This window comes from Pseudochaenichthys georgianus, chromosome 3, assembly GCF_902827115.2.
Source record: "Pseudochaenichthys georgianus chromosome 3, fPseGeo1.2, whole genome shotgun sequence".
Lineage (NCBI taxonomy): Eukaryota > Metazoa > Chordata > Actinopteri > Perciformes > Channichthyidae > Pseudochaenichthys > Pseudochaenichthys georgianus.
In genome coordinates this window covers 4514098-4532795 of record NC_047505.1, presented here as the reverse complement: position 1 = coordinate 4532795, position 18698 = coordinate 4514098, and the positions used below count along the sequence as shown (strand labels likewise).

The 18698-nt window shown below is 43.5% G+C and overlaps 1 protein-coding gene across 2 annotated transcripts in view; it reads right to left on the bottom strand.

Moving 5' to 3' along the window:
• The window catches only part of efl1 (elongation factor like GTPase 1), a 136867-nt gene that overhangs the window by 81021 nt on the left and 37148 nt on the right, over positions 1-18698 (bottom strand). For both annotated transcript variants that reach the window (XM_034106822.1, XM_034106832.1), the window contains exons 14-15: positions 16924-17084; positions 13936-14071 (exon numbers count right to left, since the gene is read on the bottom strand). In XM_034106822.1, coding sequence (XP_033962713.1) covers positions 13936-14071; positions 16924-17084 — 297 coding nt within the window. The remainder of the gene's footprint in view (positions 1-13935; positions 14072-16923; positions 17085-18698) is intronic.

The window sequence follows — 18698 nt, the reverse complement described above, 5'->3', positions numbered from 1 at the left end:
CTTGTAACAGAGTATTCCCACACTCTGGTACTTCTACTTTTAATCAAGTACAAGATCTGAGTCTATCCCCCAACTCTGTTTGCACATGATTGCCTTCAATGCCATTCATTATGGTCCTTTGTGCCCCTCCACCCTCCACCCTCTACCCTTTACCCAACAGTGTCTGCTGATTAACTGCTTTCAGCACAGGCAGAATCAAATCAATTAGCTCTGCCTCACAGAGGATGCATGTTGTGGCCAAAGCGGCGAGCAGGCTAAGAGCTACAGCTTGGCTTCATGTGGGACGCTCTAGTCAAGAAAGTGAATATCCAGCAGAGTTGGAAAGTGTGCAGCGTAGCCATCAGTGAGTTTAAACAGATGCTGATCAAATGACATTATTTTATTTTTACTTTGACATCTGCACTCATCCCATCACCCACTGGGCGTCTCTGGGGAAGGCTTCCTGTGACTGATCCAGTGTGCCATGTGCCACATATGTTCCCATGAGGAAGTGCATTAACACGCAGACACTGGGCCAAGTGCATTTCTACTATTCTCATAATGAAATAAAGATAACTGAAAAGTGTGTGTAGTACACTGTACAAACACAGAGCACATGAACATCGTATTTAAAAGTGAACAGCATCTCTGCTATGAAACCCACATGGAACAGCTTCGAGGACGAGTGAGAGGCGAGGGATCGGGGGATCAGATAACTCCCTGCGCTAACACAGGATCTCTGTCAGTGCTCAAGAGAAGGCTCCAGTTTGCCCTGTGCTCGTACCGGTAGGAACATGTGGGTGGGGCTGTTAAATGTGAGCGAGCCTCTCTCTGAAGGTACACCCCAAGTCTCTTACAGTGCACTCACGTGTCCATCACTCCGGTCAGTCTGATTTAACAGCTATAGAGACGTTTCACAGTTTGGACATTTGTTTTCTAGCTGACTAACTCATCTCCCCTCTCTCCGAGTTTAATGTATCCATAATCTAAGTAATGCGAGAAACAACAGATCGTCAAAAGATTAATATTTACTTTAAACAAAGAAAGTATGTGTCCGTGTTGTTTTTAAGATGTATTCTTTCAGAGGGCAGTCTTTAGTTTACTCCGTTATCTGTCTGAGATGTATCAGCTGGAGCGTCCAATCAGTGACTGGCACTCAACGAGGGGGTGTGTCTGCTGTACTGATTTAACACTCGAGTCAAAGTCATTTGTAAAGGTTTAATTCTAGCAATTCTCATTTAAGCTTAAACCAAACACTATCAACAGCTGTTAAATGTGTGAAGCAGTTCCATCCTATATATACGAGCAATAGAACTGCTAACAAAGCACTTACATACTAACAAAGGGCTGGCTTACCTAAAGCCAGTTGAGCAGCACTTGAAATGTTGTTGCTCTATGAAGCCTGATGTACTTTATGATTCTGTTTTCTTCAAGGTTGTATTTTGTTGGTCGAACGCACTTATTGTGTCGCTTTGGATAAAAGCCTCAGCTAAATGCAATGTAATGTAATCATGTTGAGATTCCATCATCAATGAAGAGCTGTGCTCCACATCCATCTGTAGAACAGTCACCGTCACATCCTGTGTGTTACAGCCTCAGCCTTTGTTCCTCTGTGTAGAGGTAGAGGCCAACATGTGAAGCAGCCTTCCTCTTCCACTCATCATCACTCACGCCATCTATTAGCTGTGTGAGCGCTGCAGCACCGCATGGTTCACCCAAAGACTGAGGGCAGCCAGACACGCCCACACCCAAGGTTCTAAGGTCGCAATACTTTAATATGCTATTTATGTCACTTAGTTTTGCTTAAATCACTGCTACTTATTTTTTAGCCATGGTTGTGTACTTATCTGTCTTTTATTACTAATATGTGCTTTTGATTATTATTGCATGCCTTTTTTGCCTGCTTTGCCAATGTTGCTATAACACTGTAAATGTCACCCACGTGGGACTAATTTATTTCCATCTAAGTGTTCTTCATATAGCTGTATCTTTGCTCAAACAGACGGACATATGTGTTGATATGAAATGTAAAGCTCTATGGCCATGTTTCAGGAGAAAAGGCCATCTAGAGCAGTGCTTCTCAAAGTGTGGTCCGCGGACCACTGGTGGTCCGTGAGTATATTGGTACAATTTCACATTTGAAATAAATAAATACATTTAAGTTTTCCGCACTCTCGCGGGAATATCTCCGTAATGGAGCGAGGTTAAGTTTCACTGTCGATTGCATGATATAGCCCAGATAAACACCTTCATCACAAATGTGGTCACTTGTTTGTACCATTTTCAGGCGATTTGTAAAAAACGATGTGTCTTTGGATATTTGTGGAGTTAGGTGGTCCGCGAGTGTTTTTTGTATTGGTTGAGTGGTCCTTGGTATGAAAAAGTTTGAGAAACACTGATCTAGAGCAGTCAGGATGAGAGTATGCAGACAGAGATACAGTGAAGAAGGTGCAGTGGAGGAGAGAGGGAGGTGAGGGGAGCGTGTGGAGGAGGTTTCTGGGCACTGGGATCCCAGCAGGCTCGGCTGGGACTGGAAACTGTGTCAAGGACGAGTGAGAGAGGCGAGGGAGTCAGGGGAATCAGATAACTCACTGCCGCTAACACAGAGTGCACAAGAATCTCTGTTCTGGTACTGATCTTTTTTTTTAATCCAAAATAAATATTAAAAGAAAGTTGTATACTCTTTTAATTTAATTTAAATGAATGTAATAATCGTGAGGTATAATAATGCAGTCTTTGAATAGTTGTGTATGTATCCACGTCTTGGAATGTGCAAGGCTTATTTTAATTATTGTTTACAACGAGTCCAATGCCGTCAAGCAGACTCTACAGGCAGGTCCAAGAGTTTAAAATGGCGCTGGCCAGTGAGACAATGGAAGTCTGCAAGCATGCAGCGAAAAAGTTATTGACCTCACACCCCGCACGCCGCCGCAGCCCCCTGATACTGTAGAGGTACTTTTTTTCCTTCAATATATCCAGCTAAAAGTGTCTTTTGGTCGCTAGTGGACTGACAAAAGACGTATGGTTTGGGAAGCTGTGATTTACATGAACGTACGTAGGAAGATTTGAGATTGCAATTTATTTCCACCCAAAAAAACATTTTAAAATCAATTGTGGTGTCTAAAGGTCGGGCTTTTCTCTAAAAGTGAATAACCAGAAAGTCATAACATGTAAGTGTTATGTATATTAGGTATTTCATAGGGCATAACAATGACAATGTCCTGGTGTCGCCATAAGGGTGAAACATTATGGTGACTTATATCTGAAACCTTTTGTTTTTAAACACGGTGGAACTAAAGACAGAACCAGAACCCAGAACTCTGAGGGTTGTACACTCAGTAGCTCTGGGTAACTGGCGTTAACTCAAGGTCTTCAACTTGAGTCCACTTCATCTCGCTGCTGTGTGTGCAGCACATCAGGTCCCGCAGGAGGGATATACAGAGGAGGAGGTTCGCGGCGTCTGCATACCACTTGAAACTCCAGTTTCTCGGAATAGGGGAGATCAGGGTACAAGTTATACAAAACCAGATTTTCTGATTTTCCCTTTTCTGGTTCTGAAGGTGCCCTGAATAATATAAAGCTTCCACATCTGGTTGCACAACCATGTTACATGGTCCAAAACGAGGTGCGTCTCTTTTGTAGTTCCAATGGTCAAGTCTCATTAGGGCCCATTTTCACTAGAGCCTTTTTCTGAGCAGCAGCGTCTTTTTGAAATGTAATCGAACATGAACAGATCGCATACCGCCGCATACAGACGCCACGGTAGAAATTGGAGAAGAAGCTGGTTTTTGTATCTGATCGGCTGGTGGACCCAGCATTGTCTGCCGGTGGCATTGTTATTTAATCTGTACGCAGTTGTCCTCCACAGTCTATGGCTGTCAGACTCAACAGTAAAGCTCATTCAAACAAAGTGTGAGAGCTAGCATATTCCAATGTCAAATAAATATATCGAGCACAAACCGATAAAAACATCCAAAGGAGCAAAGCTGGTACAGCTGGTACACCCGCAGTGATATGCTGTCAAACAAATGATTGGAGCATTATGTTGAAAACATGCTGGGAGCAGGCAGTCCTTAGCACACTGCCAGCGACATGTCTCCCAGAGAAAGGTGTTATGTGGCCTTAGCCGTATTGAACAGATTAAATACAATACAGGCATGTTGACAAAGTAGTAGTTTCCCACCTACTAACAGTTGCTATGCTATGCTAAGCTAAACACATCTTGATTTGACAGTATCTTTGCTCTTACTAGAACTAGTGTTGTCACGATACCAACATTTTGGTTTCGATACCGATACCAAGTCAAGAATTGCGATTCCGATTCTTTTTCGATACTTTTCTTAAAAAAAGGGAAACAGTCTTAAATATTATCAGGGATGCAAACTCATCAGGTATGAAAAAGGTGACAAGGATCCGAGCGCCCGACCCCACCGAATATCGGCTTTACAATTAGGAATAACAGATGATTTTAGCAGTCAGAACAACTAAAGCAGCAGGTAATAATAACAGAAACGCCAAAGAGTCACATCTAATATAAATATATATAAAAGAATTTATTTTAATTGTGTAGCAGTGAGTTTAACATTTTGGCAGCACTGTTGAGCATTTTGAAAATGTATTTTCATGCCTCTGTGCAAGGCTTAGTCTTTCTATCTTTATAGCCACTGGTGTAAAGTAACTAAGTCCATAAACTCAAGTACTACTTGGGTACAATTTTGAGATACTTGTACTTTATTTAAGTATTTCAATGTTTCTTTTGCTACTTTGTACTTCTAATCCACTACAGTTCAGAGGTACATGGTGTACTTTTACTCCACTACATGTATTAATCCCTTTAGTTACTTCACAGATCTGGATTAATGATGTGAAATATAATCAAGTGTTAAATCAGACTGTAGTTCCACCTGGAGTAAATCCACAAGCTACCCCTGCAGTATACAAAGCCATTCACACTAGCTGCACCTTCACCAGTTTTGAGAACACTTTCATGATCAATCATTATAAAACATATCATATATATTATTCCGAAATGGACCAATCAAACAATGACTACTTTTACTATCGCTACTTTTCTACTTTTACTTGAGGAACATTTTGAATGCAGTACTTTTACTGTAACAGAGTATTCCTACACTCTGGTGCTTCTAGTACAAGACCTGAGTACTTCTACTTTTACTGTCGCTACTTTAACTATATTTTGATGATAATACTTTTGTACTTTTATTTGGGAACATTTTGATTGCAGGATTGTTCCTACATTCTGGTACTTCTACTTTAACTCAAGTACAAGACCCGGGTACTTCTACTTTTACTCAAGTACAAGATATATACTTATACCACCTCCGTTTATAGCCTATGAAAAAAACTAATAGAAAACGAAGGCTAAAGCTAACGTTAGCAGATAGTGATGCTAGTTTGCTAGTTAAGTTTGCTCAACGATAATATTGCGACAGAAACACTTTTTAGTGCACATCACGCTCTGCGCTCCGACAGGGAGCTCTGCTCTGAACACCTGAACGGGCCGTTCACAGACTTCTGGCGTCTTTTTTGTCAACAAGCCAAGGCGCAGCGGCAGTTGCACTCCCACTTGCAGCCATGCTTCTCGTTTTCTCGTTTGCTCTGGCAGCTAGCGCGTGGCCGCGTGCACGAGAGAGGGGAGGGACTTAGAGCGTGCTTGAGAGGAGCGGGACTGCAGGCACGGCTGCAGTGCAGGGAGTGGAAACAGAGCGCGGAACACACACGGCTCTTACGCAGCGTCCACACTACAGCTCCAAAAATAGCTTGGAGCTGGGCGTGTCTGGAGCTTGGGGATTTTATTCAAGCAACACGGCCAACAACCAATCACATGAATCTCCCGCCCCCGACATACAAAGCAAAAACCCCCGGGGATTTTATGCGAGCAATATATATATAAACTCCCCAAACAGGCGAAAACCTACCAGTTTCCCCCACTGTCTCTGCCACCTCCCTCCATGCCTGGTTCCTCCGGTTTGTATCCCGGGAGGTGAAGAGGGTCTGGTCATACAAAACCGGGTGATTCGCTACGGCGATAGTTAGTTTCTCCTCCGACTTTTTTTGAAAATATAGAAATGAACGGCGGGATATCTCTCCCAGCTTAGACGCGGTTTGATTGGCTAGCGCTTCAGCTGTCAGATTTTGGGAAACGGGATTTGATTGGCTGGCGCTGGCTACTCCGGCGTCCAGGCGACCAGAAGTTGAACAATGTTCAACTTCTGGTCGCCTGGGTCGCCTGAGACGCCTCGCTCGGCTACCCACAATTCAGTTCGGCGAAAAAGCGCGGCTACGTGACGTCATCCCATTGAAAGTGAATGGGCAGCTTGGAGCTGCTTGGAGCTTTCGACGCTGTAGTGTAGACGGGCCGTTATTAAAACGGCGCTTTTTCACGGGAGTACTTTTCCCCGTCATTCTTAAAGTACCGATACTAATGAAACGGAGGAATCGTACCGTTTTTAACGGCAGGGTATCGCGGTACCTTTCAAGTATCGGTACACCGTGCAACACTAACTAGAACGCATACAGACCATCAACACTGACTCTGGGTTGAGAAGATTTCCAGCATCACTGGAAAAGTAAACAAATATTTCACAGCACAGACATAATTCATCTCAAATCATCTGACCACGAGTGCAACCAGGCACGGATCCCCAACACCAAACATTCCCTCCACCTGACTGTACTCCCAAACAGAAGAACCAACCGAACACAGAAGAGATGTTCTCCTGTCTGAGAGCTCATTATTCATGATGTGCTGCACTGAGCTCCGCTGCTCTGTGTGGTTAGCATCAGTAAAAGCATGCAGTCGCTGTGTTCTGCTAAAGATCTGGGCCGCTCAGTCACCGCTGGCACACAGAGAGGCCTAATGCAGAACAAATGTTTTCATAAAGTCGCCCAGTGTTGAATCAGCATCATTCATTCTGCTCAGACGGCCTTTTCCTTTTTCCCCCCGGAGGATGGACTCGGATGACTCGCTGTGGCTGCGTCTCTGCAGACAGCTGCTTTGCATTAAGCCTGATGAGCCTGAGAACGTGATGGAGCCCAGGTCTTTAACCCCTGTGACAAGCTGCTGGACTCGGTGAGCTCTCCATCAGACAGCATGCGGCGGCGTGCGCTCGGCCTCAGCTGCAGTCACAGATAGACCCAGCGCCGGCCGGCTGCCACTCACTGCGCTGCTAATGGAAAACACTGAAGAGAATTACACAAAGGCCTTTTGTTCAAGTACTCCGAGAGTCTCCATGGCTGTGAGTGCATCAGCTCTAATGTACACCATTCCTCCTTTTACGGGGAACTATTCAACCAAAAGATTCAAGGTTTTTTCATTAAAGATGCATTAAGTGGTAAAGACGTTTAAACTGAAAGATAAGAGTGAAAACAATTCAGTCCAACAAGTCTGGTGTTTCTCACTGCTCTGCTGCCCTCTCCAGTGCAGCTTGAGATCTATAAACACACTGCCACTGTATGGCCACGTACAGTATGTGGACACCTAAACAACACACCCCGTATGAGTAGGAGTTGAACATGGCTCTATTCTGTGAGGATGTCAGCCTTTGCAGACCATGTACGTGCACTAACAATAGAACCCAATCCAGGAGAGGGGACACCACGAGAAGAACAAGCGGGCCTCTTCAAAGCGTCCATTAAGCCACAGCACAGAGTGATCAGGTCCGCCACACACTCGGTGTTCTGGTTTATCCAAGAGGTGTCCAATACATCAAACACAAAATGGCCTTCCCCGAAGCAACACATATTCACCGACAATACCAATTCTAAGTTTTAAATCAGATTAAACTAAAAGTAACCTCTGATACATAAAACTGTAATTTAAGGTGCATTCATGACAAGTATATTAAACAAATTGTATTAAATTGCCTTCATTGAAGGTGGGTGCCAAAATGAACATTAAAGAGCACAATGCCAGCCACAATTGACCCCCGATGTTCCCTCTTATAAGGGAAGGCCTCCGCTGCATAGGGGAGTTATACATTGATGGCCTGTTTGCCAGTGTTGACCGACTACGGGTTGCCTTTAATCTAAGAGGATCTGATTTCTTTAGATACTTTCAACTAAGGGATAACTAAGACCCACTCTCCACAATTCCCTCAATCCCTGCCTCCCAGTGGAGTGGATCTTGTACTTAGAGCAAGAACTTTGTCTAGGCGCCATGTCTCTTACTTTTATGATCTTTTTTCTAGAACTCATTGGGAAAAGGAACTACAGTTCAGCTTCTCTGATGACTTTTGGAAGGAGGCCCTGAGAGCCGTTAACTCATCCTCCAGTTGCGCTAGACTCAGCCTAATAAACTTCTCCATAGACTACATTATAGCAAGGCTCTCCAGGATGTATCCAGATAGATTGGATGACCGGTGTGATAGATGCTCCCAGGCCCCCTGCGACCTGACTCACATGTTCTGGTCGTGCCCTAAATTATCTAGCTTCTGGCAATCTTTCTTCGAATGTATTTCTGAAATTGTAGGTCTAAAAATCTCTCCATCCCCTCATGTAGCTATTTTCGGTAGGCCCCCAGATGAAATCAACATTACAAGCACTCAAACCAATGTCATTGTCTTTACCGCCTTGATTGCTCGTAGGAAAATCCTTCTTTTGTGGAAATCTCCTTTACCTCCCTCTTTTAAAATGTGGCTGAGATTACTCCCCAGTCCACCACACAAGCAGAGTGTGTGTGTGTGTGTGTGTGTGTGTGTGTGTGTGTGTGTGTGTGTGTGTGCGCGCGCGCGTGTGTGTGTGTGTGTGTGTGTGTGTGTGTGTATATTAGGGGCCGATATTCCGCATTTGACCGATTATCGGTATCGGCCTTTTTTTATCAAATTGCCGATAAAACGTTGGCTCTGATGCGGCCGTTTCTCTGGCTGCAGTCACCACTCTGTGTACACGAGCAATGTCCCGCCCACAGCGCTATCTGAAAGGCTATCTGAAGATTTTCCGGGCGGGAGCCAGACAGAGAGGCGGGACCTTCTCCGATTACAGGCCGGTGCGAAAGAATGCAGACACAAGAGGCTTCTCAATACTCAAATTTCCCCTCCTCGACTCCCCTCCTCGAGACTTAGTCCCGCCCACAGGAGATGCGAGCGGAGGACCGAGGAGGGGAACCGAGGAGAGAGGAGGGGAAGCAGCAGACGTTTAAAGAAATGAGAACTCCTCTCCTCTGAGCGGTCATTTTAAAGCGACGTCCGTTCATTATTACGTGGCAACAGCTGCATCAGCTGTTTTGTCATATTTTATAATCTCTGTTAGATCAGCTGAACATTGTTCCCCCACATATTTACTTTGAATTCATTGAGAGTGCGGTATAATGAGACAATAACAGGCTACAGATGCGGACACACACACACAAATATATGTATATAAATATATGCAATTTAAAGTATGAGAGCACTCTCATAATAACGTAACACAATCAGAGACTGGATATATCCCCCCCCCTTCTCTCTGGTCGCTGAAATGGGGAATTGAAATTACGGGCCAAAAGTTGTATTTGCAAATATTAAAAGTAAGCAGAGGACTCCAAACCAACTGAGACCCGTCTGTCCCCTGCATCTGCGCACTGTACAACACACACCTACACACTGTACCACACACACCTACACACTGTACCACACACACCTACACACTGTACAACACGCACCTACACACTGTAGCCTACCACACACACACCTACACACTGTACCACACACACCTACACACTGTACCACACACACCTACAGCTCCTAAAGCATAATCAGGCTACAGCCGTTGTGTATTTTATTATGTGAAGCACTAAATGGTTTTAGAAAAATATGGACTCTTTGTTTGTAGATATCTACTAAACTAAAGCAAATAAAGAGAGTAGGCCTGTTATACTGAGTGATATATATTTTACACACTGCTCTGCTTTCTGCACCTCACAGCTGTTCTCTCTGTAAACATCGCGTTGCGATGAAAGCAGTTTCTAAAATAATATCCAGGGGATGCATGCCGAGCTGTCATTGGCTGAGATAAGTCCGGCCGTGCGTCACGCCTCCACCGTTCCCGGAAATGCATCCGCGGAGGAGCCGTGGAGGAACCATCAGTGTATCCTCGGTTAGAGCTCCTCCAGAGAACCTCCTCGGCGCTCGATCCTCGGTGTGCATTTAGAGAAATGAGACGTCCTTCAAAATGGCGCGCTGAAATTCATTTCCGGGTCACTACCGGAGGACCGAGGAGTCGAGGAGTTGAGGAGGGGAAATTTGAGTATTGAGAAGCCTCTACAGACTGAAGCAAGCAGCAGCGCTGAGCGGCAGAGCCATACAAGTGTTAAACCGAAGTTCAATACACATCCCTATCCCCTATGCTGAAGTTCCAAAAACACCACGATCTTATGATCCAATGCAATTAGTTTCCCAGTTACACAGGGACGCGGGAAGTCAGTCAGAGTTGGGGTGCGTGCAGCGTCTCGCAGCGGAGTAACTGTGGTGCGGAGGGGGGGGGGCTGCGAGTGGAGCCGTTTTTCAGGTTGATATGTGAAGCTCATTAGCTAGCCAACATGTTTCTAGCAAATGTTTAGCAACATATTAGAAGTGAGGCGACTAGACTAACGTTAGGTCTGCTGTAATAGCCTCACTTTTAATAGTTTGCAAAACATTAGCCAGCACTAGTGATTGCAGTTGCTAGCAGCTTATTGGGATTTTATGCTAGATAGACAGATATAATAAATTAAGCATTATTGTTAGTTAAGCATGTCAGCCTGCAGCCCCACTTCTTGTCTCTCTCTAACTCATTGCAGATGGCTGCACTAAAGAAAAGGGCACAGAGGAAACCAGTTGTAAGATGTTTAAAAGTTCATTAAACATAATATATGCTTAAATGCATTTCAAAGAAGTTGAGTTGTGTTGGAGTTTGTGTTATTCTACATTTTGACACCAAGATTTTTTTTTTTACTGCAAATGTATATCGGTTCCAAATATCGGTTATCGGTCTCCTTGGTATATCGGTATCGGCCTTGAAAAAGCCATATCGGTCGATCCCTAGTATGTATGCGTATGTATATAATGGTACTATCATTTGATATGTAATTGATGTGCTGCTCCGGGAGAGGGGCTGCTGGGATGGGCTGGGATGGGCTGAGATGGGCTGGGATGGGCTGGGATGGGCTGGGATGGGCTGGGATGGGGGAAAGTGGGTAAATGCACTGTTACACTTTTTTCATGTGAATACAAATATTTTGGAAAGAAAGAGCACAATGTAGTCGCATACAGATCTCCCTTCACTGAATTTAAAGGACCAAGCCAAAACCAAAACAGACCCCACCCCAAACTATACTTGAATCCACGCTGACTGTTTCCAAAATAAAGAAGAGGAACAAAGTCTCGAGTATCATCAACAGTATGTCTCAAGAGAGCTGAAAATGTCTCATTGCTCATGACAGAGAAGAGGAATCAGACGCAGCATGCTGTGATGCTTTATGAGAAATCAACAGGCACATGAGAGCTGGAGGCTTCTCAGCAGGAAGACTAGGATCTGATGTGGACAACTTTTAGAGACTGCGTCTGTTCATGTGAGCGGAGGAGAGAGATACGACTTCACTCAGGGCACCAGCAGGCGCACAGTAAAGGTCTGTGTAACGCCTGGTAAACATACCCCCCACAAACTAAGTCCTCTGATCACACTGATAATTAATGACAGCACGGCTTGTCCAACCTACGCTCGGTGAAACCTGGAACTCACCTTGAGTCTAAAAGAATGAATGAATGCATGATTGTTGTCTGACAGAGAGCATGATGGGAGATCCTCATTTACAGAGACTGTTGTTTCAAACAGCTGGCAGTAAACAGAGGAGGGAGGGCGGTACAATCCAGAGCATACGGCAGAACAGCTGCCTGTCTGTCTGTCTGTGTGTGTGTCTGTGTGTCTGTGTGTCTGTGTGTCTGTCTGTCTGTCTGTCTGTCTGTCTGCCTGCCTGTGTGATCTGGTATTCATTTAAAAACATCCCCAGTAGAGGGGCCTCACTCCCACAGATTCACATACATGTGCCGTCATGTTTCCCACATCAAATGAGGAGGTGTGTGTACTCTTGTGAGGGGTCACACACACACACACACACACACACACACACACACACACACACACACACACACACACACACACACACACACACACACACACACACACACACACACACACACACACACACACACACACACACACACACACACACACACACACACACACACACACACACACACACACACACACACACACACACACACACACACACACACACACAAACAGTGAATGTGCAGCTTGATTATATTTCACATCATTAATCCAGATCTATAAAGTACCTAAAGGTATTAAATACATGTAGTGGAGTAAAAGTACATGATATACCTGATGTACAAAGTAGCCTAAAGTGGAAATACTCTAGTAAAGTAAAAGTATCTCAACATTGTAGTCCAGTACAGCACTTGAGTAAATGTACTTTGTGTTTCTGTACACCTCTGCGAGGAGACTATGACTATCTGTTAGAAATGTAATTCCACTCATGAAGGCAAAGGGAAAAGGGTTGAGAGGATCCTCTGCACTAAAGTTAAAGCTAAGGCATCCCATCATTACTGACAATAGCACAGTTCGAAGCACATCGCAGGCATCCTTTAAATCTTATTCCCCACACACCACATTAATATGGCAGTAACAACCCATCCATCTGGACTCATATCTTAATTCTGTAATACCAAACTGATACATTTCGCAGTCAGCGAGAAATGCTAGTACCATCCAATCAAATGCATTAAATGGAAGATTTCTTGTTACTGGCAAATATCTTATTGTTGTCCAAAGAATCAATACAATGTTACACCATGAAAGAAACCTGAGATGTTCCTCCCGAGAGGTTAGGTTTGTTGTGTACATTTCCCTGGTTCCAATGTGATGAGAACATGACTCATACAGGACGTTATTTACATTTTGAGCGAGAAACTGTTTTTATATCAGTCAACATTGAACAAAATATCATTACACAGTTCATGAAGTATACCCTTAGCGTTGCATAGCAAACCAGTGGTACTGAAAGTCACAAAGCCTGACCATGTTGGATCCGAGGCTCAGAGCCGTGAAGGCCCTCCACACAGCACTCCAGGCCCCTCTGTGAGCCCAGGAGAGATCTTTGATGCCCACTTATTGACAACTTGTTCCTTTTGTGAATTGCGCTCCAGTCTCATAGCGACTGATGACAATATCAATATCCTAATGCACGTCTCCTTCATAATGTAGACGTTCTCCCAGTGTGAGCAGCACTCTGCTCCAAGTGCTCAGGAACATGTATGTGAGGTCAGATCAATAGTTCCCACAGTAACAATCAGCACGTGCCACATTGTGCAGACTGTGCTGTACAGGCAGACGCACCCCAGAGTTAACCTGTACGCCTCTTTGAGACTGATGCCACATGGAGAACGCTTTGAACCGATATGTCCTGGAGTTCATTACTCACCCCATACACTCAAGACATTCAAAGTCACACTATTGATTCATGTGACGTGTTGTTTCTCAATTACTTGAATAATTGTCTTGTTAAATGTAAAAAAAAAGTGAAATATGCTCAGTATGCTCCCAAAGCTAAGGTTGAAACTTCAGATGTTTTGTACAAACAACCAATAGTCCAAAAGCCAATGACACCCAGAATATTATTATGCAGAATGTCAATCTGGAACCAATACATGCATGGCCTATGTGGGGAGTCAACAACAAATGAAATTGATAAACGATTAGGTATCTGTAAAATGTTGTAAAATGTAACCAGTTTCTTCATATTTTCACAGCAGAAATATAGGTTTCTATTATCTCATTGCCACAAACACAGAACAAAAGGTTTGGGTTTGATGCATGTGCCTCCATCGGGCTCACATTGGGCGAGACGAGGAACAGCCACTGAAGTGCAGTAAGCAGAAAGCAGAAACAGACTCCTACCCAGCACGTTCCCGGCAGGCACCTGCTGCAGCTCCTCCAGGTCTCGGCCCATCAGCAGGTACAGGCTCTCCATGGAGCAGCAGCTCATGTGAGGGACCTCAGGAACACAGTCTGAGGCCATGCAGCCCACCGGCAGCTGGAGGAGAGAGAAGTGCTCATGAGGATTTACACGTGTGATACTGTGCACCCTGATTTTAAGCCTTTATTTGTTCACATTTTAGCAAATTGGCACCGTTAAATGTGACGAATGAGCCAATAAGCAGATCCTGTCTGAGTAACGACTCCAAACCATTTCTCTAAATACAGAATATTCAAGTCTTTGTCTCTTTATACGTATCGATACTAAGTTTCCTTTTTTTACAATTGTCTTTTAGGGTCGGGTTGGTCTTTTTTGTTGATTAAACTGCTATATTTATTTTCTGACTCAATAAAGTAAGTGAATGCCCCATGACTTGTGGAAGAGCTCTGACTCTGTGACATCGTCATTAAAGCTCCCGTTTAAAAGAAATGTAAAGCCAGTCAGAACAACAAACTGACCTGGGGCCTCATTTATAAAGCCTTGCGTAGGATTATTATTATTATTATTTAATTTAATTTATATAGCGCTTCTCATCTGCCAAGACAAATCTCGAAGTGCTGGATTGGCGTGGGAAGGTTGCTTACGTAGGACAAAGCAAATAAATACGCACAGACATTTTCCGATTCATAAAATAATGCGTACCGGCACAGGACTTGCGTACGGCACATCCTACGCCGGTTCCCCTTTATAAATCACAACAGACTCGAAATGCGGCGCAGCTTTTGCGGGCTTCACGTAACGCCCAGATGTGCCTATAAATAGTGAAAGAAACGCCCATTCATTCATTTTGACTGACTTTATGAAGAAGATCGCAGGAAATGACGACAGAACATCTAAAAAAGACGTCTCACACCGTGTCAGATGTTGGTTATTTTGGGGAGGTGGAGATAAATCATATTGTTTGGTGGATGCCGTTTGAACCAGAGTAGCAGCATGGAGGTCGGATCGTCACCAGAATAAATAAATAAGTGGTCTGAAAAAGGTTCATGACAAAAAGAATACACACAGCCTTCCTCAGGCAGTGTGTTTGTACCGGGGACAGGAGACCCCCCTTGATGAGAGACTAAGAAGTGATCGGGGAACCCTCCGGAGTGGAGTCATGACGACTGGATCTGAATTATGTTTGTGTATTTGGTGGTTTGTGTTCCAGCTGTCGATCAGCAAATCCATAATCTACCAGTTAAAGGAAATACAACTAATGTGTTGTGTTGTATCAGCTGTACAATTTACCACACATGGTGTTCTTAGTTTCCATACCTCCGTTTTACGAGCGACTTATCAAGTCTTAGCAAACGGCATAAAACACGATTAAACGTGATCGTATATAAAACCATGCTCGTATCTACAACCTATAGAAATGCAAAAGGGCGTCAGTTTAGACGTAATTCTGTCCTCCTGCTCACCGCATCATTTATGAGAAAACATTTCTTAACAAGAGAACATCATCGAGGGGTGATAACATATCCGTATTTATTTATTTCTCCAAGTTATGTTTTTGTGTGCACTGAGGAGTCTCAAACAGGCGTTTGTTTAATCATTTTAAGATTAGCTTTAATCAATGTTTGAAAATGAATTCTTCATATCTGATAAATGAGAGGTAACATTTTATTTATGGTATTATTTCCACATATTTCTCTCCATTCTTCCTTCTGCCAACGGGGTCGCAGTTTCTCGTCTCTCCCGTTGTTGTGCTTAGTGCGTACGCATGGATTAGAGTTTGCGTGGAGGGTCGCACGTTTTCCCGTCAAGTTAGTATTTTATAAAATCGCAAACATTGCGTAGAAACTGGCGTACGCCCTCTTTTGAGCGTGCGCACCGTTTATAAATGAGGCCCCAGAGCTTAAAAGCAACAGTAGGATTTGTATTTCACTTAGACGTGAGGCAAACAAACAAACCAAAGAACATCATAGAAAACCTGACAATCTCTCCTTAAGAAGAGACACTTTGGGCAATTATTTTTTACCAGGCCTCATAACTTATTCGATTTACGGTAGGGCTGGGCGGTATGACGAAAAACTCATATCACGGTATTTTTCCAAATTATAACGGTATCGCGGTATTTATTTATTTTTCAATGATTGGAAATATATTTACATTTATATGTTTTGGCCAGACAAAAAAACACCTGATCAGTATCCTGAGTTTTATGTATGTCTATGGATCCAGGGTTTGATCATCGGCCTGAAGACCCTTTTTCCACTGTCTGCAGTGGGACCATGTCTTTGGCCAGATAGAATGATATTGTGTGTGTGGCCTCGTTCCATGTTTTGCTTTTCCTATCACAGGCAGTCCCTGGAGCAAATGCGTCTTGAAGCGACACTTGACCTGACTTTAGACATTTCACCAGCGTTTCTTGTTGAATAAGTGCTTCCTGTTGAGGTGGTGGGGTAAAGTACTTGTGTTACCTCCTCGGGCAACGATTTTAGTTCAACAAGATTTGCAATAAATGTTTGTTTGGTCTATGTCAGATTTGTTCAATCCAAAATACCTCCAAACGACAGACACAGCTCCTCTCCTCGGCACAAGTTCTTCTTGTATGTCATGTCTCATGTTCTTCAGTGTCCATCTTTACATTCTGCTTCACATAGTACGTTACTGCTACTATGCTTTACGCTGTACCCAAGCATGCATTTCAGCGGTGCGGGTGCGAGTGCCCTTCGCCACTTGTTCTGCGCTACTTTTTTTTCTTCCCGCAAGTATTGTTGTATCTGAAAAATGCATATCATATGATATAAAGTTCATGGTATTCGGTATGAAACGGTATACCGCCCAGCACTACTTTACGGTTAACATTAGTGTATTCAATCTAATGATTAAATGTCCAAAGATCCAAATGAATAACAGATGTTACATTATACAGACAGAAAGAGTGTGGAACATGTTCTCTAATGGTTGGTCGGTTGGTGTACCATGCTCAGGCCCTTGGCGGGGTCGTACTTCGGTCCCAGCACGAACACTCTCTGTCCTTTCTTCACCACCCCGCTGTAGATCCGTGCAAACGCCATGAAGGTCTGCTGCTCCTCTTCCTCCTGTGGCTTTGAGTCGTTCAGGGTCAAACTCTCCATCTTGGCTGACAGGAAACACAGGACAAACAGGAAGTTCTTTAAGACTACAACACTGGAAACCATCTTACTGTACAGATTCACTACTGGAGGCTGTATTTAGCGATCATTCACGTAGCGATCATTTATTTAGCGATCATTTACGTAGCGATCATTTACGTAGCATTACGTAGCGATCATTTATGTAGCGTTACGTAGCGATCATTTACGTAGCGATCGTTTACGTAGCGATCGTTTATGTAGCATTACGTAGCGATCATTTATGTAGCGTTACGTAGCGATCATTTACGTAGCGATCATTTACGTAGCGATCATTTACTTAACGTTACGTAGCAATCATTTACTTAGCGATCATTTACGTAGCGTTACATAGCGATCATTTACTCAGCGATCATTTACTTAGCGATCATTTACGTAGCGTTACATAGCGATCATTTACTTGGCGATCATTTAAGTAGCGTTACGTAGCGATCATTTAAGTAGCGATCATTTACGTAGCGTAGCGATCATTTACTTAGCGATCATTTACTTAGCGATCATTTACTTAGCGTTCCGTAGTGATAATTTACTTAGCGATCATTTACTTAGCGTTCCGTAGCGATCATTTACTTAGCGATCATTTACGTAGCGATCATTTACGTAGCTTTACGTAGCGATCATTTACGTAGCGTTACGTAGCGATCATTTACTTAGCGATCATTTACTCAGCGATCATTTACTTTGCGTTACATAGCGATCATTTACTTAGCGATCATTTACTTTGCGTTACGTAGCGATCATTTACTTAGCGATCATTTACTCAGCGATCATTTACGTAGCGTTACATAGCGATCATTTACTTAGCGATCATTTACTTGGCGATCATTTACGTAGCGATCATTTACGTAGCGATCATTTACTTAGCGTTACGTAGCGATCATTTACTTAGCGATCATTTACTCAGCGATCATTTACGTAGCGTTACATAGCGATCATTTACTTAGCGATCATTTACTTGGCGATCATTTACTTTGCGTTACGTAGCGATCATTTACTTAGCGATCATTTACGTAGCGATCATTTACGTAGCTTTACGTAGCGATCATTTACGTAGCGATCATTTACGTAGCGTTACATAGCGATCATTTACTTGGCGATCATTTACGTAGCGTTACGTAGCGATCATTTACGTAGCGATCATTTACGTAGCGATCATTTACTTAGTGATCATTTACTTAGCGTTCCGTAGCGATCATTTACGTAGCGTTACGTAGCGATCATTTACGTAGCGTTACGTAGCGATCATTTACGTAGCGATCATTTACTTGGCGATCATTTACTTTGCGTTACGTAGCGATCATTTACTTAGCGATCATTTACGTAGCGATCATTTACGTAGCGATCATTTACGTAGCTTTACGTAGCGATCATTTACGTAGCGATCATTTACGTAGCGTTACGTAGCGATCATTTACGTAGCGTTACGTAGCGATCATTTACTTAGCGATCATTTACTCAGCGATCAATTACGTAGCGTTATATAGCGATCATTTACTTGGCGATCATTTACTTTGCGTTACTTAGCGATCATTTACTTAGCGATCATTTACGAAGCGTTACGTAGCGATCATTTACGAAGCGTT